General features: G+C 38.7%; 1 protein-coding gene across 1 annotated transcript in view; it reads left to right on the top strand.

The window, feature by feature from the left end:
• Nucleotides 1-26,805, top strand: part of KCNH4 (potassium voltage-gated channel subfamily H member 4) — a gene marked incomplete at both ends in the record, with an annotated part of 83,506 nt that overhangs the window by 6,955 nt on the left and 49,746 nt on the right. The window contains 8 exons of the mRNA XM_081346179.1: nt 4,396-4,629; nt 7,591-7,722; nt 8,766-8,893; nt 14,335-14,578; nt 15,407-15,564; nt 19,035-19,236; nt 23,801-23,995; nt 25,182-25,381. Of these exons, the coding sequence (XP_081202305.1) occupies nt 4,396-4,629; nt 7,591-7,722; nt 8,766-8,893; nt 14,335-14,578; nt 15,407-15,564; nt 19,035-19,236; nt 23,801-23,995; nt 25,182-25,381 (1,493 nt within the window). The remainder of the gene's footprint in view (nt 1-4,395; nt 4,630-7,590; nt 7,723-8,765; nt 8,894-14,334; nt 14,579-15,406; nt 15,565-19,034; nt 19,237-23,800; nt 23,996-25,181; nt 25,382-26,805) is intronic.

Raw genomic sequence — 26,805 nt, 5'->3', positions numbered from 1 at the left:
AAAATCACGTTTCCCTTTAATCTCTGTTTTCTCAATAAAAGTTACTCGGGTCCTTCAAATGTTCCTCACAGATCTCCCCCCTCCCAAACATGTTTCAGTTTGTCTACATCCTTTTAATATGTGTTACAATATTCCCGTGAGGTTTGACTAGTGGAGATCAGTTTGGTGCGATTATTTCCAATAAATCAAAAACTAGCTTCTGAGTTATCATAAAGCAACCTAAAGATTCTACTTTCCTTTTTTGACAGCTGTCTCATGTTCTACGCTGCTCGTGTAGAGTTTTCAATCTCAGCAACTTTAAAATGTGTGGACCTCAATTCCCAGAATTCCCCAGCTATCCCTTCCTAGCTGAGGAATTCTGGTAGTTGAAACCCACACATCTAAAAAGTTCCTGAGGTTGAGAAACACTGAAGTTGAGTTTGTGATCATCAAGATCACAAACTTTCGTACAAGGGCTTCTGCAGAAGCTTTCTGCTGTCATCATGCTCCACTCCTTTTGTACATGTGTGTTATGTCACACTGCATATACACAAGGACAGAGTTTTTGTGGCAGTGCTGCTTTTGACATTCTGCCTTTTTTGCCCTGCTGAGGCCACTGTTTTCACATGTGTTATTGTTAAATCAGATATCTATAGTTCTATATCTCTGTATTTTCATGAAATAATGGATACCAAGATGATATGGGCAGTTTTCCCCAAAGTTCCATTATTTTCATTTCACTGGTGAACATTTCTCTATTAGATAAGATCGAGTTAGTTGATCTGGGGCTTTTTCCCCATTTCCTGAAACATAACACCCTGTATTCCAAACATTATTGGTCTCTGTGCTCTATTATAGAATTTGATGCCTAAATCTAACTAAGGCCAACTAAAATGAAGATATTTCACTTATAAATTCATCCATCCTATAATTTCATCTATCTTATTTCTCATCCATCCTATTTCTCAACCTTATGCTTCCATTCAGTTTTCACCTATAGGTGAACTCTAAGGAGCTTTCTGTGCTTTCATTTGTTACAAGGTTATAAAATATAAAGGAAAAAACTTGTGCCTTAACTACTTACAAGTCTATTATCAATTCTACAAATCTGAAGCATAAAACATTATTTAACTGTGTGGAAGTTACTGTTTTAAGGACTGGCAGTGATATCTCATGCCTCAGACGAAACTGAACAGCTGCTAGTTCCTTATTTGTATCCTAGTTCATTATTACAGCTGAAAATGCAATTGGAAAAAAAGAATTAGAACAGTCATGGTAAAATAATTTTTTGATCCCCAAAAATATTTCTACACTATTGGGAGAACTTCAGTGTTAGTTATTTAGCCAAAAAGTTCATTAGGATTCTCTTGAAAGCAAAGCTTATGGGCTGCAGTTCTTGTACTTACACAGGAAGCTAGTCTTTCAATGTGGAGAGAGAGCAAAAGAGCGAGAGAATGGAAGCAAGATATTCAGGACCATGGAGAGTGGATATTTTAATACGGAACCATTTAAGCATCCCCTAATCCTGCAGTCTGGAAGCCAAATACTAGACTTAGCTACAGATGCAAACTATGTTTTGACAGACACACAGAAACACTTGGCCCCTCTCAAGTTAATCCAAGCCCTGACCTGAGATGACCTTGAGTAAAACTCCAACTGGGTTAACGTAGAATGGGGAGGGAAACCAATGCAGAAGAAAAATCATAAATCTGAGTTCTGCTCAGTTGGGAGGTTATGCCCATCGTTTCAAATACATTTCCAAGCCCTTTGTGGGGAGGAAATGTGCAAAAGCTGAAAATGTGCATGGAATACATCCTGGCCTTCTTATGGGTGTTCCTTGCCCCATATTATGAGACTAGCATAGAAGACAGAATACAGGGCTGGACTCTGGTTCTACTTTAATTCTAGTATAATGGTGATAGAACAGATCTATTCTATTGTACCACTACTAAGCATTAGAGCATTGGAGAGTGAAGCATGTCTGTTCTTGGCTTCTGAAACTTGCTCTTCCTCGTGCTTCTAGATTTTAGTAATGCAATGTGCCGCTAAATTTGGGGCTATGATTTAGTACTATACACTAAATATTAAAAATAAAATGTTTTTTGGCAGTGTTTTCTGTGTTCAATACTTTACTTCCACCAACCGTGCTGTTGGCCATATTGGGTGGAAATATTGGGAAAGACATCAGTTTTCTATTCCCACTTCTGAGCTTTCTGGATATTTTGAATTTTGGCAAACCTAGAAGCAGTTACATTTTTATTCATAGTGCAGGGGAGTTTTTCACACAATCCAGGGGAGAGCTAATCACATTGACTATTTACAGTTTGTTAATGAAACTTTCAGTTTACTGATAATCAGGATAGAGCTTTGCACTTCAATCAGTAGAATGAACAGGTAGGGGCAAAAATATAGCAGGCTGGCTGGATAATTTTTGAAGTAAAAGAATATACAGTTTCATCTTGGGAATGCCCTTCTCCCAATAACACCATGAATTTCACAGTCTAGCCATGACATTCAAAGACACTTACATCAGGGCAGGCCTGGGAGGATGTACCCTTGGACTGGTTTGTTTGTTTGTTTGTGTATGTGTGTAAAGCAGATTTCCTGGGTGAGGATCGGAAGTCACCCTGAAAATAAAAAACAGTCCATTATGAGCATTCCAGAGAATGATGATCCCTTCTTTAATTGCTATTTCCCCAGAAGGAGAGAACTGTCATAGTTATAGATAGATCCCTTATTTGATTATCTATCTCCATGCCACTGGGCTGCCATTAATACTATTAAAGGTCTGCTGCCCTGTTTCATTTTGGTAGCAAAACATGTCTGTTAAACCATCAAAGCATATTATAGAATGCAAGCTGAAACTTACAAGAGTAATAACACCAGTTTTTATCAAGACCAGTGGCCTTTGCGATATGTTAAAGCTTTTCCTTGGAGAGAAATTGCACTGGGTATTATCTCTGTTCTGGTGACATCATACTCCCAAACTCCCAACAATCTTTCCCTGTGGTTTCTTTTCTTTGCTAAATAAGGCTGTCAAGACCAGAAGCCCTGAACTGGTTGACATTCTGAAGTACTTTGTCAGGACTAATTTCTATAATATCACTTCTACAGACTAAAATTCTAAACACCATGCAATAGCAACCTTGTTAATTTCCACAATGTCTTGTTGAAGTATAATTATAAGGCTTTTAGGAAATATCAGCTGCCCATCACTGATTATAGGGCCATTTTTCAAGAAACAGCTACAGCTGGCATTGACAATGTTCTGTGTACTAGTGCAAAGCCTCAACATCATCAAGTAGCAGAGAGACAAAATGTCCAACGTAAACAAAAAAGATTTAGTCAGCTTTCAAAAGCCCTCTAGAGACCAACCAGCACAGAGGAGACTCTCTAAGCTGGGAGTACCACTAAGCAGGTGACACAACAAAAACAGGACTGAATTCTAATTCCATGAGAAAGAAAGAAATAGCAGCAGAGACTTTCCTTCATTCTGACCTTAAAAATGCGGAACTCAGTGGGAAAAGGGTCTCTAATGAAATGTGGGATGATGTTGCCACATCATACATGTAGCTTTCTGATACAGAATTGCAGTGAGTCTCAATACTTGGCAAATATTATTTAGTCTGTGTCCCCATTGTATTATCCAGGGAGGAACTGAAGAGCAAAGATGGGATGAGAACCTGGCCTTGTGTGTTGGGAAAAAATAGGTTTTTTAATTATACATTTGCGAAAGTAGGGGACAATAAAAAAAATCAAGGGGATCTGCAGGGGGACAAAAAGTCAAGATAGTGGCTGAAACAACACAACTGAAGCCTTGCCCCCACTTTTTAAACTTGTGGTGCATATTTTAAAAAAGGGATCAGTCTTTAGTGGCCACCCTCTTGATTTCTTTGCCTCTTCTCCGTGGAAGCCCTTGGTAAAGGTCACTGATTTGTGCTCAAAGAGGTGGGATTTTTTTTACATGCTTTAATGAAATATATGGCTGGAAGCAGTTCTTAAGATAGACTTTTCTAATGCTTTGCCCTACAGAAGTACAGTATAGGGTAGGGATTAAGAAAGTTGACCTCAACTGGAGAACACCTCTAAAAGGCAGTCTTAAAACATTTGGTGCAGTTGCCTATGGCACTTTCATGCACCCATAAATGTCTTTCATCTCCTCTCATCACAAACATTTTGTGGCTTTTGAAACAATAACATCAGAAATGATATATTGATGATAGGATGTGCACTCTTTACCTAGTCAATACTGGCGGTGGGTTTGGGAAATGGGGTTCCTTAGGTATCTTCCTGTTGGAAGAAAGCATTCCATGAAACAATCTAGGACTGAAATTACTACTAACATTTGATATCTCAGCTATTTGCAAGTTGACATATTAATTCAGGGTCAAATTCTTTCTTCTGTGCCTTTCACAGATAGCAACTTTCTTCTGGCCAACGCTCAAGTACATCGTGGCTTCCCCATTGTCTATTGCTCAGATGGATTCTGTGACCTTACTGGTTTTGCACGAACAGAAGTCATGCAGAAAAACTGCAGCTGCCGTTTCCTATATGGCAGTGAGACCAGTGAGGCAGTTCTGCAACGCATTGAGAAAGTGTTGGAAGGAAAGCAGGAATACCAGACAGAAGTCTGCTTCTACAAGAAGGGCGGTGAGTTTTGGGAAAGCCCTTTCATGTGACTTTCTTCTCCTTCAGAATGTGACTCCAGAGGATATGACAACAGCAGGTTTCAGGACAAAACCTGAGGGCACTCAGGTCAAAGCTTTATCTGATATATCCTACACATTTGCCATGAATCCAGAGGTGCAGAATTCCTTATTTACTATATGTAAAATAAGAGCCCAGCATGTTGTTTTGTATGAATTTTGTAACTGCAGAAATAGTTAGTGGTTACCTGCTTGAGGATATTCAGAACATTAGCCTTCACATTTTAAAGGGAAAGTTTCTACTCTGTAAGTCTGCCTGAAAGCCCATATACTGTTTTTGCTGGTAACCTGCCAGAGATTAAAAAATAAAAAGAAGAACGTTTTAGTAATCCAATCTATACAAGTTGTAGAACTGTAGAATGGGAGGGAAGATGGATAGGGAAATGATTTGTAAACACTGAAGGGCAGAGCAATTTAATGTGGCTTGCCATAAAAGATGGATTGTCAAGGAAACCACAGTGCATCCAAACCAGAACATAGATTGCCAAAATTGGAGGTGGAAGTAAGGTTTCCAGAACTTTTCTTTTTCTTTTGGTGGATTTTAAAATTTAATTTCCTCCCTTTCCCACTGAGGCTGCATTAGATCACAAGCTTGCCTTCAGGAGCTCCATAACCATTGCCCACCTCTGGAACATCCCATTAAAGATCAGCTTTCTGATTAATGCTTATGGGAGCTTCCATGTGTGAGCCTGGGAATGCAAGCCAGAAGACAAATCCCTGGTGACGGTGATATTGGGAGGCTTCTGTAGAACCTAAATCCTTTTAGATGACAGAATTGGAGAGATGCTCTAAGTGGATTATTTAAATTGAAGAATACACAGTGTCCTGGAGTATAATAGAGCACTGCAGAATGCACAATTAATTGGTTTTCCCCACAACAGTAGGAAGCAATCTGGAAGTATTTCCAGTGGAATGCTAAAACAGTGTTCCAACGTGAACCCAGGATACCCATGTTCTTTAGAGGCAATTTGAGATGATGCGTTTTGTGGCTTCTTAAATGACAAAGCCACTAAGCAGCTTGGGCTTTGCAAACCTCTGAAATGAATTCTCAGTGTGGCTGTTCTTAATCCATCCCGGTGCCAAAAGCAATGATTATTTCACCTCTGTGCTATATTTGGAGTTGAAGGATATATGCAAATGATCAGCAGGATGCTCCTCTCCAGATGTTTTAACTACAGCTTCCATAATCCATTGTCATTAGAGTGTTGGCTGGGTTTGAAAGGAATTACAGACAAAAAAACATCTGGAAAGGCAGACAGAGATTCAGTTTTATTGGCAGCCATTATTCTGTAATGTATATTTTAGGAGGTCATCAAATGCCTATAAAACAGACCTTTAACGGCAGCTAAAAGATTGATTCCAACTAGATTTCCAAGTAGCTACAAGTTTCCAGAGACCTAAGCCTCTCCCTCTCCCCCTCTCCCTCTCTTAAAAACTAACAAAATAAAACAAAGCAAGGAAAAGGGAGAAATTAAAGAAATAAAAAAGAAAGCTAAAAATTCAAGAAAGGAAAAAAGAAAAATAGAAACAAGAAAGAAAAAAGAATCAAAGAAATAGTTTTCAATTTTTTTGCAGCAGCAGCTATAAGTACAATTATAATTTTAGCTCTTACTCTATTGCCACAACACACATCTTTTTTCTATAATCTGTTCTATCAAAGTCATAAATCATAAGTTCATTTTTTTCTGATTTATCCAAAATGTCCAATTAGCTATAAACACAGATATAGCATTGTCTTTGATTAAAAAGTTGATTTAGCTCAACAAGTTCTATCATCTTTAACAACCATTCTTCTATTGTGCATAATGTTGAATCTTTCTTTGTGCATGAAGTAATCAAACTGCAGTTACCATGTACAACAGCAAAATTCCAGTGTAAATTTGAAGTGCCTTTATACATTCTAGACATTTTTACTGATGACACAGACCAATGGTACATCATTTTATATAAACTCTCTTTACGATTATAACACAGTGTAAATTTAAATCCTTTTCCTATTGTTCCATTTGTATATTATAACCAAACATTGTAGCCTACTTTATTATATATTCTTGCACTTCTTCTTCTGTTGCAGATTTTAGCAATTACATATTCTTAATATTTACACAATTTTATTTCAAACTCAGTCTTACAATATTCAAATCTATAAATTCTTTCATCTACTTTAAATCTTTCTAATAATTGTAAATGAGTGAGCCATATACCTCTGCAACCAGCTCTTCTCATGTATGTTTTTAATCTTTGTTTTTAAAACTCATTAATAAAAATTATATATGTATAGATGTTAAAAAAAGACCTGACCACTGGTTTAATAAAAATGCTTAAAAGAAAAAGATGCATCATTGTTATTGTGTCTATTTATCTACTGGATTATTTTCCAGTGTTTGAAATAAGATCAGTTGCAACTACAATATTTTTAAATTCAGAAGTATGGATATGGATGCCCATCTTATATACTAAAGATTGCTTTGAGTAATCACAATTCAGCGCAATATTTAGCATATAAGATGGGAATTGATATTGTCAAATCAGTTTCCAAAAGAAAAACAAATCCAACATTTGGAAGAAAAACCATGGTCCTATAAGGTACTGCAATTTCACAATCAAGTCTATATCAGATTCCCTTAACCTCCTCCTGACTCTACTTCCTGAAGCAGAAGTCAAATATTAATTGCTTTCTGGAAGTCGAAGAGAGTTCAGGCCTCTGAATTTGAGAGGGAATCCCTGTTCTATAGGGTAGGCACCATAACAGAGAAGGCATGCTTCCTCAGCCCTGCAAGATGACAATATTTATCAGAGGGGATCTGGCGTGTGCCTGCTTTGTCAGATCTGGTGGACTGGACAAAGACCCTTGAAGACAGATGATTGCATGAGATCATTTTTTTTCTTTTCCTCTTTGGTTTAGGAACAGCCTTTTGGTGCCTGCTGGACATTGTCCCTATCAAGAATGAGAAAAGCGAGGTGGTCCTTTTCCTCTTCTCCTTCAAAGATATTACCAAGAGTCACGGAAAGAATCATCTCAGTGAAAAAAGGGAAGGTGAGGATGTTTGGAGGAAAAACAACAGGCTCAAGGAGCAGGGGGCTGAATTAATATATAATGAAATAATCAGCCTGTTTTCAGTCCATGCAACCTTTGCAAATGCTTACTGGTAAATCATTTAATCTGATTTCCCTGTTATTTTGCAACTAAACAAAAAGGCATGAAACTGCTGTTAAAGGCTTCATTAAAGTACACATTTCTAAAAATATTCCCAGACTGAAATTCTTAAGTGTTCAGAACTATACACATCTCCCCAGTGAAAGCAATAGTGGAAATTCTAGATTCAGAATATATATTTTGATTGGCTAGTCAGAAGAACAATTTGGAAAGCCAACTGAGTTAACAGGTGTTTTTTTTTACTGAAACTCCATTAGAATATGCTAGCCAAACAAATATTTGATTAGATTAAATCAAAGAAGTCCCTATATCAGAGGAAGAAGTAAAGCCATCAGTAATCAGCATACAGGTCCTTATCAACAAGGGTGGATTAACTAAAATAGTTTCAAGGAAGATACCTATTTTCAATAATACATTGGGTTTAATAGACATAGTAGTCACATTTATCTTATGTTTGCATTTAGAGTTCTGCTATGAAAAACATGGTAATTAGCTCATACGTAATATGTATGTAATACATAAAATAAATGTTCTTTCTCAGCCATCTCTTTTTGAGAAGATGATCTAGTTCTAGTTTAACTATTGATAATTATTGAGAAAACTTGTATGATAATCCTCTTTCCTGAATTGTTTCTTTCACTTAGAAAGATGCCCTAGGGCTAGCAGCTGTGTGAACCCTTCACAAATCACTTGATAGAAATTCTCAGTAATAGGAAGAGCTGGTCAGGAGATACAAGACAGACAGACAGATAAAATTCTGAAATCAGCATTTTAGAATGAGGTAGTGAGGGCAAACAACAATGATAGCTCTGGTTGAAAAGGGAAGCAAGTTAGAATGGCTAAGTTGAAAGAACCACCACATACAAGCTCTTCCTGTCTGATAATTGGTACCATGATTCTAGTCTTACTCTTTTTTTTTTCAGAAAAGTATCACTGCAAGAAGGCAAGGAGCTCCCACTTGTGGGTGGCCAGGAAACAAGGGCGGAATGCTTTGCACCATCTCACCAGGCAGTTCAACAAGAAGGAAGGGACAGAGATGAAGATAAACAGTGTAAAGATATCCCCTACATTCTTACCCCTTATTTCTGGGCAAGGGAGAGAATTAAGCTTTTTCAACTATAGTTATGATGATAGTCACATAGTTTTTCCATTAGCATATATCCAAAATTTCTTTGTGGACTTTGTGGTTCAACTCTTTAGAATCACCCACTGCCAAAATGAGAGGACATTCCAGGATAGTGCAGTGTCTGTGGAACAGTGGGTATCAAAAATCTGCAGGATGGCATGTTTGGCATTGCAATCCAAGCCCCACCATTTTCATGAATGTGCTGAATATACAGGACTTTGTTCACAACATACCACTTGCCATCTTGCAGATTTTGATGCTCATGAGAGTACAGCTTGCAGTCTCTGTTTAGCACTATAGATCATCTGGCACAGAGAATATTTTGATGGGGAGGGCAATTCTCTTTAAAGACTTAACAGCTTTTAATGTAAGGCCACTCCCATACTATCTCCAAAGAGATATGAATTGAGAGATATAAACCGAGGTGACCACAAGGTCTGTTATGTGGTTAATAGCAGTAAGACTCACTTTGTAAAAGTGTTTTACCCTCTGCTAGCATTTTATCTGAAACGTGTACAGCTAAAGCAATTCATTGTCTCAATATTAAAGGGAGCTTCATAGGGATTCCTCTTAAAAGTCTTCTGCAAATTGCAAAGTCAGCATTTTTCAGCTTCCTTTCTGCAGCTTGTTTCTTGTTTTCAGCAGAGTTTGTTGTGCAGAATGGAGGTGGTCTTGCTTGTTTCTAAGTTACATGTAGAGAAATGGACATGCTACCTGGCCATGTAATTGGGGTGCATCCAGATACATCTGGATGTTCTGGGGTAGATTCTGGTAGCTGCTAGAAAACCATCCTGTGCACCTAACAATCCAGATTTTTGCTTTTCTCATTTCCTACTCAGAAGTCCTTGACAGCTGCTCCCTCCTGATCTGAGACCAGGACAGATTAAAAGGCTTTGATCTGTTTGAGGGAAGTGTGGTGGTGCTTGGATGTTGGGAGGGAGGAGAGTTAGTTGAAGAACTGCCTAAGCAGCTGCGCAGGCAGATATCTATTCCAGCTACAAGCTGGGTAACTCCCTTCTCTGCCATGAGAAAATCTGTGTTTACTTATACTAAGCTGATAATGGTGGCTTGCCTTTGCTCTGGGGCAGGGGATGTCCTGATCCTCATCCACAGTGAGGGGATGTGCACATGTTTTCACACGTTGAAGAGTTTTGGAAGAGAATATTGAAAAAGAAAGTGGCCTCCAAAGTATTAGAGTGGTAGTAGAAAAAGTAGGAGGAGAACATCCTGTTTCCTTCTGATTTTCATATATGAGACATATTCAGATGCTTGTTGTAATGTGAGATGATTGGCAGCTACACAAAAAAGAAATGCTGAACATTATTACTATGGAAGTAACCTCTTGGTATTTATACCTTCCTTTTTTTCTCCCTCCTTGTTTTCCTTCTTATCATAGATGAGTGATGGCCAGTGACTAGATTTTGATGAGTTATGGTAACCTGCAACTATAGTACTTCAAACTCATATAACCCACTGCATTTTCTTTTTCCTTGTTTAAAAATTTATTGCAAGAAATTGAGAAATTAAGAGAAAAAGATAGAAGGGACAAAAAGTGTATGAGAGAAAAATATTACATATGCAGTTAAAAATATTTAAATTTTCCAGAATGTCTCATTTCCTTTGTTCCTTTTGTAAGAAGAGAGCTCTCTGGCGGCCTAAATAGCTTATTATATTTGACTTTATTTACATACCGTATATATACAAGCTGAACAATAAAGAGACAGATAATATACTCTCCTCACTAGTAAGAAATATACTGCCTCCATCAAATTTCCTAGAGAGGAAGCAGCTAAATACACTTAGAAGGTATAGATTTCCAGAGCAAAATGTTATTTGTAATTCTCAGACTATTTCTAGTCTTTTATTTCTTTATTGCAGACACTCACTCATCTCTTTCCAGCTAGGTGTGGGCAAATATATTGCATTTTCTATAAATGGTTCCTTCTTTTTTAAAGAAAAAAAAACTCTGTTCTAAATACTCTGGACCATTCATCAGTGATTTCCTTAAACAACAGAGGAAATTGGCATGCTGGGTCACTATTAAGGAATCTTATGCACTTCTATTAATATTTAATATTCCAAGCTTTAGAAAAATTCAGATTCGTTGGCAACAGTGCTTCAACTCAGGAGTTGGATCTTAATTCCTTTCTCAGTTTAGAATTAAATGTATCTTGTTCAGTCAGACTGCACAGAAAGTTAAACTGATCTGCTTTGATGTGGATTCTCGCTCATTATTTTTAATTGGGATGTCCAAAACATGATGTATCAACTGCTTTGAATGTCTTATTTTTGAAAAGAGACAACAGAGTGCAATGTACTCTTAACTTCTGTTTTATTGTCTTCTGCAATGTTGCTTATACAGAACACCTGTTTATCAGAACAACCTGGTTTGGGATTTTTCATTTTCAAGGTCTTTCAAGACATGAAGGGTATCACAAAGCACTCTTATAGATAAATCTCATATCAATACTGCAGGGTCAGTCTAAGTTCAACTGATGTCCTAGGGCACATATCAGCAATGGTAACTCTTGATAGAAGCAACTTTTCATATCATAAGAGAGAAACCAATATGATACCTAAAACACCTTCAAACTAAGCTTTTAAACTTTAGATGCTCACCATGCCGAAGAAAACAATGCAAATTAAAGTTAACACAGCAAATAATGACAATTATAAACACTTAGACTAAAGTCAGTTGTTGCAGCAAAAGAATTAAAGGCATCAGAGCGGGGGGGGGGGGATGGGACTCTGTGGTGCCCCCTTCCTTTGGTGGCCTAAGCAAGCAGTTATTTTGCTAAATGGTAAATTCAGGGCTAGACTGCTGAGTATTTTCAGTGGAAAATGAAGTGAAGGGAAATGCTAGACCAGATAAATTGGATTCCATCTGTCCTGAAACCTACTTCCTCTGACCCAATGAGCTGTCATGTGACCACTTGAGCAACAAATGGTCATAGATGACTCAGCAAGGTACACGTATATGTGTCTCCTTAAGTCTTCACATTATAAACTGTCCTGTCCTGTCTAAATGAACCAAGAAAAGCCAAATGATAGACCCATTCCTGTTTTGAGTAATCAGACTTGGCATTAATGTATCACATTGTTTACGAATCAATAATGCAAGGTGTAAAGTTTTCTTCAAGGCAGGCAATGACACTCTATGATTTATTAAGCTGAAATGGTGAAGGAATTTGACTTCCTTAAGATGAAACTCCCATTGGTGGGCTTTCTTGACTTACTTCTGAGAGCTGGTCTTTTTTATCCACCTCCAAAGCACAGGCAGACACACACTAACTTGGGTTAAACTCACAGCCAGTTGTTAGCTTATTTGAACAATGGCTCGTGTCATCTGAGAGATGCATAGGAGAGGGAGGAGGCTTCATGTGATTTGCTTAGATATATCTCTACCAGTCTTTTTAGGAGCATCTATATCATGCTCCCTCTGGATGAAGACCTCATGGGGCTCATCTAGATGTCTTTCTGTTGGTTTCTGAACCATGCTAGGTTGCAGTAGAATTCAGCCACTACCACTCTTGCTTTTGCACATGTCCAGTGTTGTTGTTGCTTGGCTTACTCGCTAATTCAGTTAAGTCAGAAAGGATGCACATCATAGGTACCACATCCAGCACAGCAGGAATGCTCTGACCAGCAGACCACAGAAGAGAAAACTGCTTTAATTTTTTCATGCCATTCCTGTTTGCCTGGAAACTAAGAGACTTTTTTTCCTAATTGCTATGGGGAAGTTGAACTTTATGGAAGTGTATTTGCATGTACTTGCAAATATGCATACTGTGAGTATATTTGCCTGTAAAAAAAAGCATGTAAATGCAAAGTTGTGTGCAGGTGTGAGAATTTCTGTGCTTCAAACATAGGTGCTGGCAGTGCTTAGAAGCTGTATGAAGATTGTCAGTAAAATGTTGGTGAGTTGTTTTGCTGAGGTTGTGTGTTCTCTCTGTTCATGCTCTTGTGTGCCCTGCTGATGTCTAGCTTTAGGATTTAATAGATGAAATGAATCCTCATTTTAAAAATCTTCTGAAAAATCTACATCAACAGAACACTGGAACTTATTCAGAGTGTATATATTGTGCTCATCTATGTTCATCAAATCAGCGTGATAATTTTTGAAAAACCTTTCAGTGCTTGTTTGGACTGAGTTTTGCCTCTTCCTTGGCCGTAATGGGAGGTAATAACTAATTGCTAATAGAAAAAAAATATGAAAAAATAGTTCTTTGTCCTACGTGTTAGATCTGTGAATTCAGAATAAGAATGAAGTGCTATTTCAATTAGAGCTGCCTGAGATTTTTATTCTGTTTTTTTTCCTGATGGGGTCTTTTGTCAATCTTTCACCAAGTAGCTGGTCAGTAGCAATCAGCATGGATTGCTATCCCATCTGAAATGAAAAATGAGGAAGTCAGGGACTAATGTCAAGTGCTTTGTTTCCTGAGATACTCAAAATGTTTTAACTTTTTTCTGATTTTAATAATTTCACATTTTGTTTCATAATAATTTCATATTCTGAGTTGTGCATATGTCTAGTTTAAAAAAAATTGTTTATTACTTTAGCAGTTTTTCTTGAAACATAGGAAGAACTTACTATATATGAATTAGTAATATGAGTCATGAACCACCTTCGTGTCTCCACCAATTGTAAGCCTATTGACTCACAAACACTCATGCCACTATAAAAGGAAGAGAATTCAGAGATTTTGGGAGGAATCATTCTAATGTGGTATGACACTTTTCATAGTGAAGGCTACATTTTACTCCCCCTTTGAGTAGCATGTTAATGACAAAAGAAATGGTGACAAGACAAAGAAGTGGACACATCCAAGACAAAAACTAAAGTTAATTCATTTAAATTATATTACATAAAACTCACAAAAGACAATAGGATTATATTCTATGCATCACATTGTTTTGACTTTTTCATACAATAGAAATTACAGTTTGGTACAGCTTCTGCAGGAACTCTGGCTGCTGTTCCCAAGCTTTCCAAAACTATGTTTAGGAATGCTGAGGCTGAAGACTAGGTAACCTCATTCTACAATGTGTGTGTGTGTGTGGGGGGGGTCCTTTTGTTTTATATACTGCCCTGTCCTTCTATTCCTCCTCTTTTCTCTCCTATTTTCCCTCACACAAAATCTTATTAAGCAGAGCTGGCCCCAGCCACTCCAGAGAATGACATTATTACACAATGCCATTCCCAGGGGCTATTTTTCAGCAGGATTAGGAAGATGTCTTCCCTGCAAAAAGTGCTGATTTCAGCCTAGTGCCTATTGTAAGACAGCCCGCCCCCACCCCGGAGGCTTCTCAGGAGATGATGATGATGATGATAGCTGAAATTGCATTTCCTCTCTTGTCCTTTTCAGGATGTCTTTGAAAACAAGCCCTCAGTGCCAGAGTACAAAGTGGCCTATGTGCAGAAGTCACGCTTCATCCTTCTTCACTATAGCATCTTCAAAGCCCTGTGGGACTGGCTCATCCTCCTGGCTACTTTCTATGTGGCAGTAACTGTTCCCTACAATGTCTGCTTCACTGACGCCGAGGACAGCTTGACAGCTGCCCGCAGCACCATAGTCAGTGACATTGTAGTGGAGATGCTTTTCATTGTCGGTAAGGATTTAAGACTGGGTTGGGGGGAGTCAAATATATATTAACAATGGGATGAAAGGGATACACCTGAGCAGACATGTGAAATGGGCATCAACATTCCTAGAACAGAGACCAAATCATGTAGTATTCTTTATTTCTAGAACATTCTTCAACAACATTAAGATGTATGAACTTCAGCTCCCAGAATTCTCCCAACCCACTGGGTATGGGAATTCTGAGCGTTGTAGTCTTAATTTTGCTTAATGTTGCTGAGTTTGAGAAACACTGTTCTAGAATAAGGAACAGTCAGCTCCTAGCCTTGTACCAGCCCTATACCTGCATAGTAATGGAATATACAATGTTTGACCACTGAATAATGCTTTCAAGTATTACCCCAAACAGCCAGGATGTCCCTATAGAATATTGTTGGACTTATTGAGGCTTTTCTTTTAGAGAATCTTCAGACTTTCACAATTCTCCATGTTTTGAGTATTTTCTACCTCACAGAGAATTAAACGTATGTTAAACAAATTTCAATATGCCAATAATAGAATTCTAATATTCCAAAGATATATAGCTGTGATTCCTAGAAACCGAAGCACAAACTCCAACTTCTACTGCTTATGAGTTTCCTAGACCAAGTTGGGCAATGCGGTAGAACAGCCGTGTGATCCTGGGCAAAATGCAAGTAATATGAAGAGCTACCCCCAAAGCACTTTGTGGTGTTGAATCCTACACAGCCCTGTGTACTCCTATTCTGCATTATCAAATGTTCCTTCCTGTAGAACATGCTGTCATGGAGAGTTGGTACTGGTAAATGTGTAAGTGCCCTTTTTTCTTTTTTGACAGATATTATTTTGAATTTTCGTACCACATATGTTAGTGAATCAGGCCAGGTGGTTTATAATAAGCGTTCAATTTGCCTCCACTATGTGGCAACATGGTTCTTCGTGGACTTAATCGCAGCCTTGCCCTTTGACCTCCTCTATGCCTTCAATGTTCCAGTGGTGAGTAATGCTTTACATTTGCTCCTGGTAATGAGCAAAAGCACTCCATAAGAAAGGCCCCAGCCAAATGATGAATTTCCAAAAAGAGAAGTCCATTCAGAGGCACCAGCTTTTAAGCCACATGGCCAAGCAGATCTTTATAATTGTACAAGGTCAAAGATGTTATTCCTGTAAAGTGGTCTACACATGATAAGGTGCCAAAATAATGGTAAATACCAATATTTTCTCTGTTAGCCTAAATATATAAAGGAGGGTGGATCAATATCTAGTAAGCCCTTTTCTATGTTTTGTATTTTTTTGTTATGAGATAAAATGCAAATAAAAAATCAGGAAAAATAAAGAAGAAAGAAAAGAGGGCAAAGAAAAAGAAAGAAAGACAGAAAGAAGAATGTGGTGACTTCCAACTTTTTTCAATGCAGTATAATAAAAAAAGTTACAACTTCAATCTTTTGCTTTACATTTCTATCTGTTTCAACCCATTTCTATAACAACAAAGTCAATCTAGTCAACATAACCTAAAATTAAAGTGTCATTGTTTTTCAAGTTCAAGCACAAAGTCCAGAGATGGTTTCCCATTAGAAACAAAATGAGATGGATTCTTCTCTTTAATTAAAATGGTCAATTTTTTGCCTGCCAACTCCATTACCTTTAGCATCCATTCTTCTGTTGTGTGAATTAGTATGTCTAATATCTAGTAAGCCATGAGTAAAAAAAAATAATCCATTGAACATGTTAAAGGCTTCAACAGTAGTAAACATGCTGTATTTACAGACATTAATTGCAGTGCTCTTGAAGACCAGATCATGTTATTAGCTCTTACCACAGGGATAATCTGCAGCCAAGCAGCTGCTCTCCCTCAGGTGATCTTTCAGTTTGCCAGCCATGTTCCACTTCACTCATTCTTCTCCTCCATCCTTCAGCCCACTGCATTTCATACTCATTGGGCATATTCTCCCCTCACTGGATACAATAGCTTTTGGTTTGTCCTTCCACAATGGGTTTCATGTCCCCTTTAGAAAGAGGTTATTCTGAAAATCTCTATGCCCCCTGAATTTACCAACACATCCCTTTTAATATGATAACTTGATTATGTCAAAACTCAGTTGAAAAATCAGTTCTCATTAGTTTATGTGACAGATAAGTCTATATTTTAAAGACTCAGATACAGGCCTAGCATATGTGGAAGTGAGGTCCTGGGGGAGATTCATCCTATATACATCAGATATTTTGCTATTAGAAGTAGCTGAAAAATCTATTTCCATTAAGGCGAAGGTAAAGCCTTACCACTGTCTCAGGTGTGGAGAAAAATGACCTAAACCTCTCAACACCTTGCCACAGTTGAATTTACTTAGCCAGACATGATGCATAAAGCGCCTGCTGAAAGTCTCTCACACTTCTGCAGAGATGAGAGGTGAGGTCTTCTCTGGAATAGCACCCACCTTATGGAATATGGTCTGCCAGGAACTTTTATTTCACTGTTCCTTCGGTCACAGCTGCTTGCTGATGCCTATCTTGTCTTTTAATAAGGGCTTTATCCTTGCTTTTTTGTAATTAAAGTTTTAGGTTTGGTATAGATTTGGGCTCCTCCTTCTCCTCTCATTTAATGTTATTGTTCTGCCCCAAGTCCACTGGGTTTGGGACAGTTTACTGTGAAAGAAAATAAAATAAAAACTGTCACATGAAGTTATCCTATTGGAAATAGTAATTACCACTCTTGCAAAATCCCAGACCTCCAGCTTAGATTTTAACTATGCAGCCCTCTCTTTTCTAATTCCCACTCGACATAAAGGTCTGTCCCACTTTTGGTGATTTTGCTTTCAAGGGAGATGTTGAGACTGAGGCTTTTTATACTAACTCAGCACGTTATCTGAACAAGAAGTGGACTTACTTTGATCATAGTGTGCTTTATGTAGAAGGACATGTACATAATTGGACATAAGATGTAAACATGATTCTTGAAATGAGATTCAGGTGATAATGAATGGGTCACCCTCACACCCACTTTTTCAGAAAACTTCATTCTTCCTGCTGACCCATTTTATTTTGTTAAGGGACAGTTATTGTTTCATGCACACTAAACTAGTCAGCTTTTAGCTCAACATTTTTCTGCATAATTGAATTCCTCTGAACTGTTCACATTTCCCTCTTGTTCACAAGTGCAGCTGTCTGGGTTACAGAATGATTAGTACACAGGAGAATGAATCACTGTCTATATATTGTATGCAGCCATCTACTTGTTTCTATTAGTGAAATATAGTGAGTTTTGGGCACATATGAAAGAATCTGTTAGAGTGGTGTTTTTTAAAAAATTTCTCAAGAACCAGTCAGCAAATTGGCATTCTTTAACAATATATTTACACCATGATTGCAGCCTAAGTTTTGTATGTTCCTCAAAGCCCCGGAAAAAATCAGAAAAGTTGAGCATTTTTGTTGTGTAGTGAGTTCGTTGCGCAGGAATGGAGATGAGGCAAATGAGTTCAGCAATGATCATGTTTATATGCTTGCAGGATCTGAACTGAGAATTGGGCTGCAGCGTGCAGCAATTTATAGCTTGGCCCCTAGGCGGCAGCCAATAGGTTTGAAGCAACCCATTGCCACCTAGGGGCAACCAATAGCAGCACTGGAGACGGGGAGTCTGAGTTGCTGGAGAGCCGTTAGCTGCTCCAGCTTACCACGTGGTGTTACAAGTGAGCCCAATACATAACAGTTTTGAAATTCAGCATTGAATTGACAAGATGAATATCAGAGCAGATCTAGACACTGTTCTGATTCCAGCTGAACTCCATTTAGAGTCTTTTCTTCTGGCAAATGAGAGATCCCCTAGCTCCTTCTCTTTGGATGCACCTTTCTTTCTTGCCTTTCATTTCTTTTTGGGGTTCTCATTAGGCTGGCATGTTGAGGTGTGCATGCCATTAAGACCAAGCACTTTAAGCCTTCAATACAGCCTCTTGGCTAATGAGATTTCTGGGCAACCTTACAACACAGAGGACAAAAGAAGATCAGTAATGTCCAGTATCTTACTCTCCAATTCACGGCTTATCAGTTTTACCTTGTCTTTCAGATGATGGTGACCTGGCTTTAGTCCAGTGGTACCATTTGTGTTACACCACTAGGAAGAGCTGTGAGGGCCATGGTCCAGAAATAAACTCACCATGCCCACCCACCCACCCCCTGAGAAGAGCTTGGGCACATCTTAACATGAACTTGGGTTGGAAACTGTGAAAAGTGTCATTTGGATCCCACAAGTCAATGATTTCTTAGACAAGCAATAAATTATGGTTTAAAAATATAGTAGCTGAGTTTACACATCAACCCAAAATCACCACATTAATGTTTAATATTATGCATGAACTTTGCAGCTACTGACCTGTGACCACTTCTTCATCTTTGTGATCAGGTGGGGTTTGGCTGAATGGTCTAGTGGCTTGTTCCTTTATGTCAATCTGTTTTTCTCTTCCTGCCTTTCCCAGACATACCTGGTACACCTGTTAAAGACTGTTCGTCTCCTGCGCTTGCTCCGCTTGCTCCAGAAACTGGATCGCTATTCCCAGTACAGTGCCATGGTCCTGACCTTACTCATGTCCATGTTTGCCCTGCTAGCTCACTGGATGGCTTGCATCTGGTATGTCATCGGCCGGCAGGAGAGCAACGACCCTGTGACCTGGGACATTGGTGAGCTTAGGGCATGACTGTGAAGCCCTTGTCATACAAATCCTGTGTGCATTGCACCAAACAGCATCAGGCACATCTCTTCGCAGAATTCATAGCCAGGACCTTCTGTATTTCAGCAGGATAGAATCTAAACTTTTGAAAGAGTTTGAAAGAAATGCAACATTTTTAGGGCACTGGGCTGGAACCACCTTTGCCAAGCTTTTGCCAAACTGTGGCAATCTAGTTGCACAAGTGTCCAACATAATTTGATTTAATCTAGGGAAAAGCAGCTTTGGAGCATAAGAACTTTAATGTCAGCAACATCAACAACACTTCATGCTAGCACATAGAATCCCATGAATAGTGATGCAACTTTTATTGTTATTTATTTATTTATGGTCAAAAGGACCCAAATTATAAACATAATCTAAACTTGACATTGAATAACAAGTAAAATATTTAATAAATAATATATTCAGGGCTTTTTTTTCTCATAGAATGCTCAGAACGGAGTTCCAGCACCTTTTTGGGATGGAACCTTGTAGGGTAGGCAAGGCAGGTTGTATGACATGTGTGAGTTCCGGCACCTTTTTCTTTTACAAAAAAAGCACTGAATATATTATACACTTAAAACCCGAGGTCATTAATTTGTTACTAATGCCAATGTTTTTATAGTCAACAATCTGTTGCTGCTGTAATTTTAGGATTACAGAGAGCCATTTGGGTATAATGGTTGAAATGCTGGCCTAGAAACTAGGAGCTTGTGAGTTCTAGTCCCGCCTTCAGCATGAAAACTGACTGGATGACTTTGGGCCAGTCAATCACAATCTGTCTAACCTACTTCACAGGGTTGTTGTTGTGGGGAAAATGGGAGAAGGAAGGAGTATTATGCAAGTTCACCACCAAGATACTTAAAAAGTAATAAAATGCTTTTAAAGATATAATAAGTAAATATATTTTAATCTGCAAGTGAAATTTTTTATGTTCCTGGTTTAAATATTTAACAGGCCAGATAACTTCCTGCTGAAGACTCTTAAAAATTTACAATAAAATATGAACCACCATTTCAGAATCAGCATCATTACAGGCATAAAATCTTTGAGAGATGGGAATTTTTTAACAATCTACCATATAGCTTATTTAAGTTGATTTTGAAAAAGATGTTCTGTATTTACAAAAATAGAAGCTCTTCAAATATTTAGGGAGTTGAAAAGTATACCTTATAATTATTTCCCAAAGTTGCAGTTGAGCACCATACACTGGATTTAGCTATTAATTCCTACACTGAACGATCCCATTGCCTTTGTTTTCATAATCAATTCATGGTCAATGAACTGCTGATGACATATCGCTGGACAATAAATTATCAGGATCAATGCCAATCTAACTAATATTTTGAGTCACCTGTTTAAACTACATATTTACAAAGGATTCATTTGGAGAATTCTTCCTCATTTTTAAAAAAACAACGTATTTGTAACCAAACTATAACAGCGCTAACCAAATCTTTGTTATCAAAGGGCATTGCCCAGTTTCCAAGATTAGGATTAGGATTTATTACATTTATATGCCGCCCTTCTCCCTAAGGACTCAGGGTGGCTCACAACAATAAAAATTAACAGACATAAAATACAAAAATTAAAAAAGAATTAAACAATGAATATAAGAAATACGGGACAATTTAACACAATAAAAACCAAATTAAAAAAAATGGTCGGTCCAGGCCCGCTTGTTGGAACAACCATGTCTTCAGGTCACGGCGGAAGGATCGAAGGTCAGGGGCCATCCCCAGCTCCGGAGGCAGTTCATTCCAGAGGGTCGGTGCGCCCACAGAGAAGGCTCTTCCCCTGGGGGTCACCAGCTGGCATTGCCTGGCCGATGGAACCCTGAGGAGGCCGACTCTGTGGGAGCAAACTGGGTGATGGGAGGTTGACATTGGCAGCAGGTGGTCTCGCAAGTACCCCGGGCCTAAGCCATGTAGGGCTTTAAAGGTAATTACCAGCACCTTGAATCGCACCTGGAGGGCAACTGGAAGCCAATGCAGCTCATGCAGGAGAGGTGTAACATGGGAGTATCGAGATACTCCCATAAGCACCCACGCGACCACATTCTGCACCAGCTGAAGCCTCCGGGTGCACTTCAAGGGCAGCCCCATGTAGAGAGCATTGCAGTAATCCAGGCGAGAAGTGACAAGGGTGTGGGTGACCGTGCATAGGGCATCTCGGTCCAAAAAGGGGTGCAACTGGTGCACCAGGCGAACCTGTGCAAAAGTCACGGTGGTTAGATGATGTTCCAGGTTAAGCCGTGAATCCAGGAGGACACCCAAGTTGTGGGCCCTTTCTGAGGGGGGCAATAGCTCTCCCCCCATCAAAAGAGATGGAACATGTTGGACAATGCGAGATGCTGGTATCCAAAGCCACTCAGTCTTGGAGGGGTTCAGCCTGAGCCTGTTCCTTCCCATCCAGACCCGCACCGCCTCCAGGCACCGGGACATCACGTCAAGGGCATCACTGGGTTGGCTCGGGATGGAGATAAACAACTGGGTGTCATCTGCATATTGGTGATACCTCATCCCAAAGCCAAGGATGATCTCACCCAGCGGCTTCATATAGATGTTAAACAAGAGAATAATAGACTTTGGAACATAACATGGGACATTTAAAAGAGATCTTAAAAAATTCACCTACAGTTGTGTTATGTTATTATTAGCAAATGTGATCCAAATTGGAGTTCCATATAAAATTTGATATGCAATATTGGCATTAAAAACTTGTATTACTACATGAACAAATCTTCATTTTGAGCAGGGGTCTTCAAACGTGGCCCTTTTATGACTTGTGAACTGGCTGAGGAATTCTGGGCGTTGAAGTCCACAAGTCATAAAAGGGCCAAGTTTGAAGACCCCTGATTTTGAGTAAAAATATTGAAACAAGGCTGTCATAATAGATTTGGCTTTCAGAAGTATTGCCTTATAATGATGTTGCCAAGTTAGAGGATGGTTAAATAAAATGTCCAGAATAAAATTCTCTACAACTTTACGAGAATACAATCAACAATATGCTATCATAACTAAAGCTTAATGTAATGTTTTTACATAATAATTATAAATATTTATTTTCCACCAGTTAAAAGCAAATTGTATATGTTTGGAATTGGAGGTATTAGAAATTTTGAAACTTAATATTTCCAATTAATTATATTTGAACAGAATTGGAATAATTATACAATTTGCTTTTTTAAAAAAACCCATGTATATTTTGTGATTCTAGATGATTAAATGACAGAACTGATCCTAAAATGAAGGCTTGGTGGCCAAGTTTCCTTATTTATCTGCCAAACCTTGGACAGGTGGATTGTATGGCAGACAGAAAGAATATTGAATAATTAAGTAGCAGGATATCCCATTTAAAAAACCCATGCTCATTATCTCAAGGAATATACTTTTGTTGAAAATAGAAAACTTTCATTTTTTTAAAAAAAATCCAGATTTTAAAGAGTATAAGGCAGGGAGCGAGAACTAGGAAATTTCCTTTCTCTCCTAAGCCCAGAGACTAGCAACACCTTGTTCATAACTAGTTCATAACTAGCTATAGATCAGATGAGAAATAGATATAGGGACAACATATGAAGTCTTTTCCCCTCGTTTATGTCTCACCATTTGCCCTAGTAATCAAACAGACTCATCAGTGCAAAAAAAAAGATGATGCTAAAAAAAAAGGAGCCATGGTGGCACAGTGGTTAGAATGCAATATTGCAGATAATTTAGCTCACTGCCAGGAGTTTGATCCTGACTGGATCAAGATTAACCCAGCCTTCCATCCTTCTGAGGTTGGTCAAATGAGCATCCAGATTGCTGGGGGCAATAGGCTGGCTCTGTAAACTGCTTAGAGACTGCTGTAATGCACTATGAAGTGGTATATAAATCTAAGTGCTATTGCTATACAGTCTTTGAAGAGTGATCTGGAGAATCAAAGTAATCAGAGTAAAATGGGACTTTGCATGGTGTATGTCAAAATCTGCCACATGCCAAGCTTCTTATTATGATGAAAGTCCTACCCATTTTGATTAATTGAAATATGGAATTTAAAAAATGATTGATGATCTAGTATTTAACTTGCTATTCTGCTTTGACAAGAAAATTGTTTAGGGCAGACCTCTTGAGACTTTCATCCTATAAATCTCAAGTTCTAAGATGCCTTATTATACTTAGTATAACTTCTGGATGTGTTCACATGTTGACTTTATCAATATGATTTATTTAGCTTATCATGTTGCAAGAATGCAAACAATTGTTATTTTTCTAACAAACCACAATCAAGTGAATCATGGCCTGGTATATGTAAAGCTAGTTATTGTGGGTAATTCTACAAACCATGGTAAAAAATAAACCAGAACTTAAAACAATGAGTAAACTCAGTCCTTTATTATTAGAAGCTTTCATTGATGATGTCAACAAAAATAAATTTAAAGATTATGTTAAGGTAAAGCCAAACAAATTATATTTCAATTTTAAAAATGACACTAGCTATATAAACTCTGAACTCTTGCCTACCCAAGAGGATTAACCTTTCATTGTGCCCAGCAGGCTGGCTCCATGAACTGGGCAAACGAATTGAGGCCCCTTATGTCAACATCTCTGTGGGTGGACCATCCATCCGCAGTGCCTACATTGCCTCCCTGTACTTCACCCTCAGCAGCCTGACCAGTGTAGGCTTTGGCAATGTCTGTGCCAACACAGATGCTGAGAAAATATTTTCGATCTGCACCATGCTCATTGGTGGTAAGTACACCCTGTGTATGGAAATATTTTTCTTCTCTTATGCTCTAATAGGAGAAAAAATGTCACTGGCATCAAAAACCATCTTTCCCAACTTAGATATTTGGACTACAACTCCCAAAGTCTCAGATATGATTCCAACTATGCAAGGGGAGTTGTGAGGGGGAAAAAAGGCAATGGGAAAGGGAAGGTCTATTAAGTTACATCATAGCCCTGGATCTAAATGATTAAATTAAGCCTCTGTAATCCAAAACATCCTACAGGTAGTCCACAACTTACAACAGTTCATTTAGTGACTGTTCAAAGTTAGAGTGGCAGTGAAAAAAGTGACTTATGACTGTTTTTCACACTTACAACCATTGTAGCATCCCCATGGCCACATGATCAAAATTTCGATGCTTGGCAACTGACTCATATTTATGAGTTGCAGTGTCCCAGGGTCATGTGATCATCTTTTGCAATCTTCTTAGAAGCAAAGTTAATGGGGAAGCCAGATTCACTTAACAACCATGTTACTAACTCAATAACTGCAGTGATCCACTTAACAACTGGCACAAGGAAAGTCGTACAGTGGGGCAAAATTGACTTAATAAATTTTTCACTTAGCAACAGAAATTTTGGGCTCAATTGTAATCCATATTAGCAAAGAGAAAAGAAAGGAGAGAGTGAGAAAATAATAATGAAGGGCTATTCCTTTTATAGGGACGCGGTGGCTCAGTGGGTTAGGACACTGAGCTTGTCGATCAGAAGGTCAGCAGTTTGGCGGGTCAAATCCCGAGTGCCGTGTAACAGAGTGAGCACCTGTTACTCGTCCCAGCTTCTGCCAACCTAGCAGTTCGAAAGCACATAAAATGCAAGTAGAAAAATAGGGACCACTACAGTGGGAAGGTAACAGCGTTCTGTGCGCCTTTGGCGTCTAGTCATGCCGGCCACATGACCATGGAGACATCCTCGGACAAGCACTGGCTCTTCGGCTTTGAAACGGAGATGAGCACCGGCCCCTAGAGTTGGAAACGACTAGCACGCATGTGCGGGGGAAACTTTACCTTTACCTTTATTCCTTTTATGCCAGGTTTGAAGGCTGGTTTCCTTGAAGCAGGTCTTGTAACTGTTGAAAGCAGCTCCTATTAGAAGGGTCATTCACCTAATCCAAATAAATGCTTGTCCTCATTTCTTCTCTTTGCTTCAGCTCTGATGCATGCCGTGGTCTTTGGCAATGTGACAGCCATCATACAACGCATGTACTCACGGCGCTCCCTGTATCATACCCGCATGAAGGATCTCAAGGACTTCATCCGTGTCCACCGCCTGCCCCAGCAGCTCAAGCAGCGTATGCTGGAATACTTTCAGACCACATGGTCTGTCAACAATGGCATTGATGCAAATGAGGTGGGGCAATTTTCTAGAGGGAGATTGGGAGGGAACATTGTCTAATGGCTAAAGAGGACAGCATGAATTCAAGAGGCCTGAATTTGTCACCCATTTATTTGCACGAAGGAGCAGGCTTTACAATCTCAAATATCAAGCTAGTGTAATAGCTGTTGATGGGTTGGAAGAGTCCATAATTGTGAAATCTTTAGAAATATAAAGGATTGCTATTGAAATGATACAAATTCAGAGAAAAGCACTACTTACCTTGTGCATCACTGGTTTATTTTAATATAGCTTGTGCAAAAATAACTTATTTCCACATCAGCACATCAATCTTTAGCCTCTTTTAATGTGGCCAGACTCTACTATCAGTTTGCATTATAGTAACTCTGAAATAAATCTTGGCTTTTACCTTGTCTGAGGTAAGCTTTAATTTTGGAGACACGAGAGAGAAAATAAAAGCAGAGGACAAAAAGTTTACAAATGAACTTGCCAAACCTCAGGATGTAACCCCAAATTAAAGATACAAAGTAGATTCTATTTTCCTTACAGTAATATTTCCCAGCCTTGGTAATAGATGTGTGGACTTCAGCTCCCAGAATTCCCCAGCCAGCATGCAGGCTGGACATTCTAGGACAGGGGTGTCAAACTGCCAGCCCGTGGGCCAGATGCATCATGGCGAAACCGCACCCACCCCATTGCCGGCAATGGGAAAAAAGTTGCAATACGTCACGACATGTCACGTGACGTTGTGAGTTTGACACCCCTGGAGTTGAAATTCTTGCATCTTCAAACTGCCAAGGATGAGAAACACTGGCTTAGAGCAATAGTAGTGGAGGAAGAAACGTTGCATTTTTTTTCCTGGAGTAAAAGCATCTTTTGAGAGAGGAATTATGGAGCAGGAAAATAGCAAAAAGAATTAAAGGGTTTTCTTCCAGAGTAGTTGTTTCCACACATGCACCCCACTTCAGAGGTTTTTCTTTTTTGAGGAGTCAAAAGTTCCCAAATTCTTTGCCCTTACCCTTCCAAGTCTCTTCTGATCAAAATCTAATCATTCCTGCTTCACATCTCTTTTAATCTTTGGAGTCTCCAAAACAAAGAGATTTTCAAAATAAAGTGATGAATGGATGACACATTATTCTCTTCTTGGCTTCAGAAATTTAATCTATCTGCCCCAAGTTTTACTGCCATTTTTTATGATGAATTATTAGAATCCAACAATTATACCCCACCCAAGTTTTTCCCGCCCCCATTCCTTGGATTCTGGACTACAGTATAGTTTTACATTTCTTAGACTTTTCTCCCTGAGTTTTCATCAACCCTGCACAATGGAGAATAAAAGCAGCTGCTCCTTATTCATTTATTTAAAACACTTTCAATCCCATCTGTCATATGAAAAATGGATTAAAGGCAAATATTTTTAAAAAAGCTCCCTCTCTATG

Source organism: Vipera berus, assembly GCF_964194415.1.
Source record: "Vipera berus genome assembly, chromosome: Z".
In the NCBI taxonomy this organism is placed as follows: Eukaryota; Metazoa; Chordata; class Lepidosauria; order Squamata; family Viperidae; genus Vipera; species Vipera berus.
The sequence above is the reverse complement of the archived record's forward strand: the minus strand, read 5'-3'. Positions and strand labels throughout refer to the sequence as shown.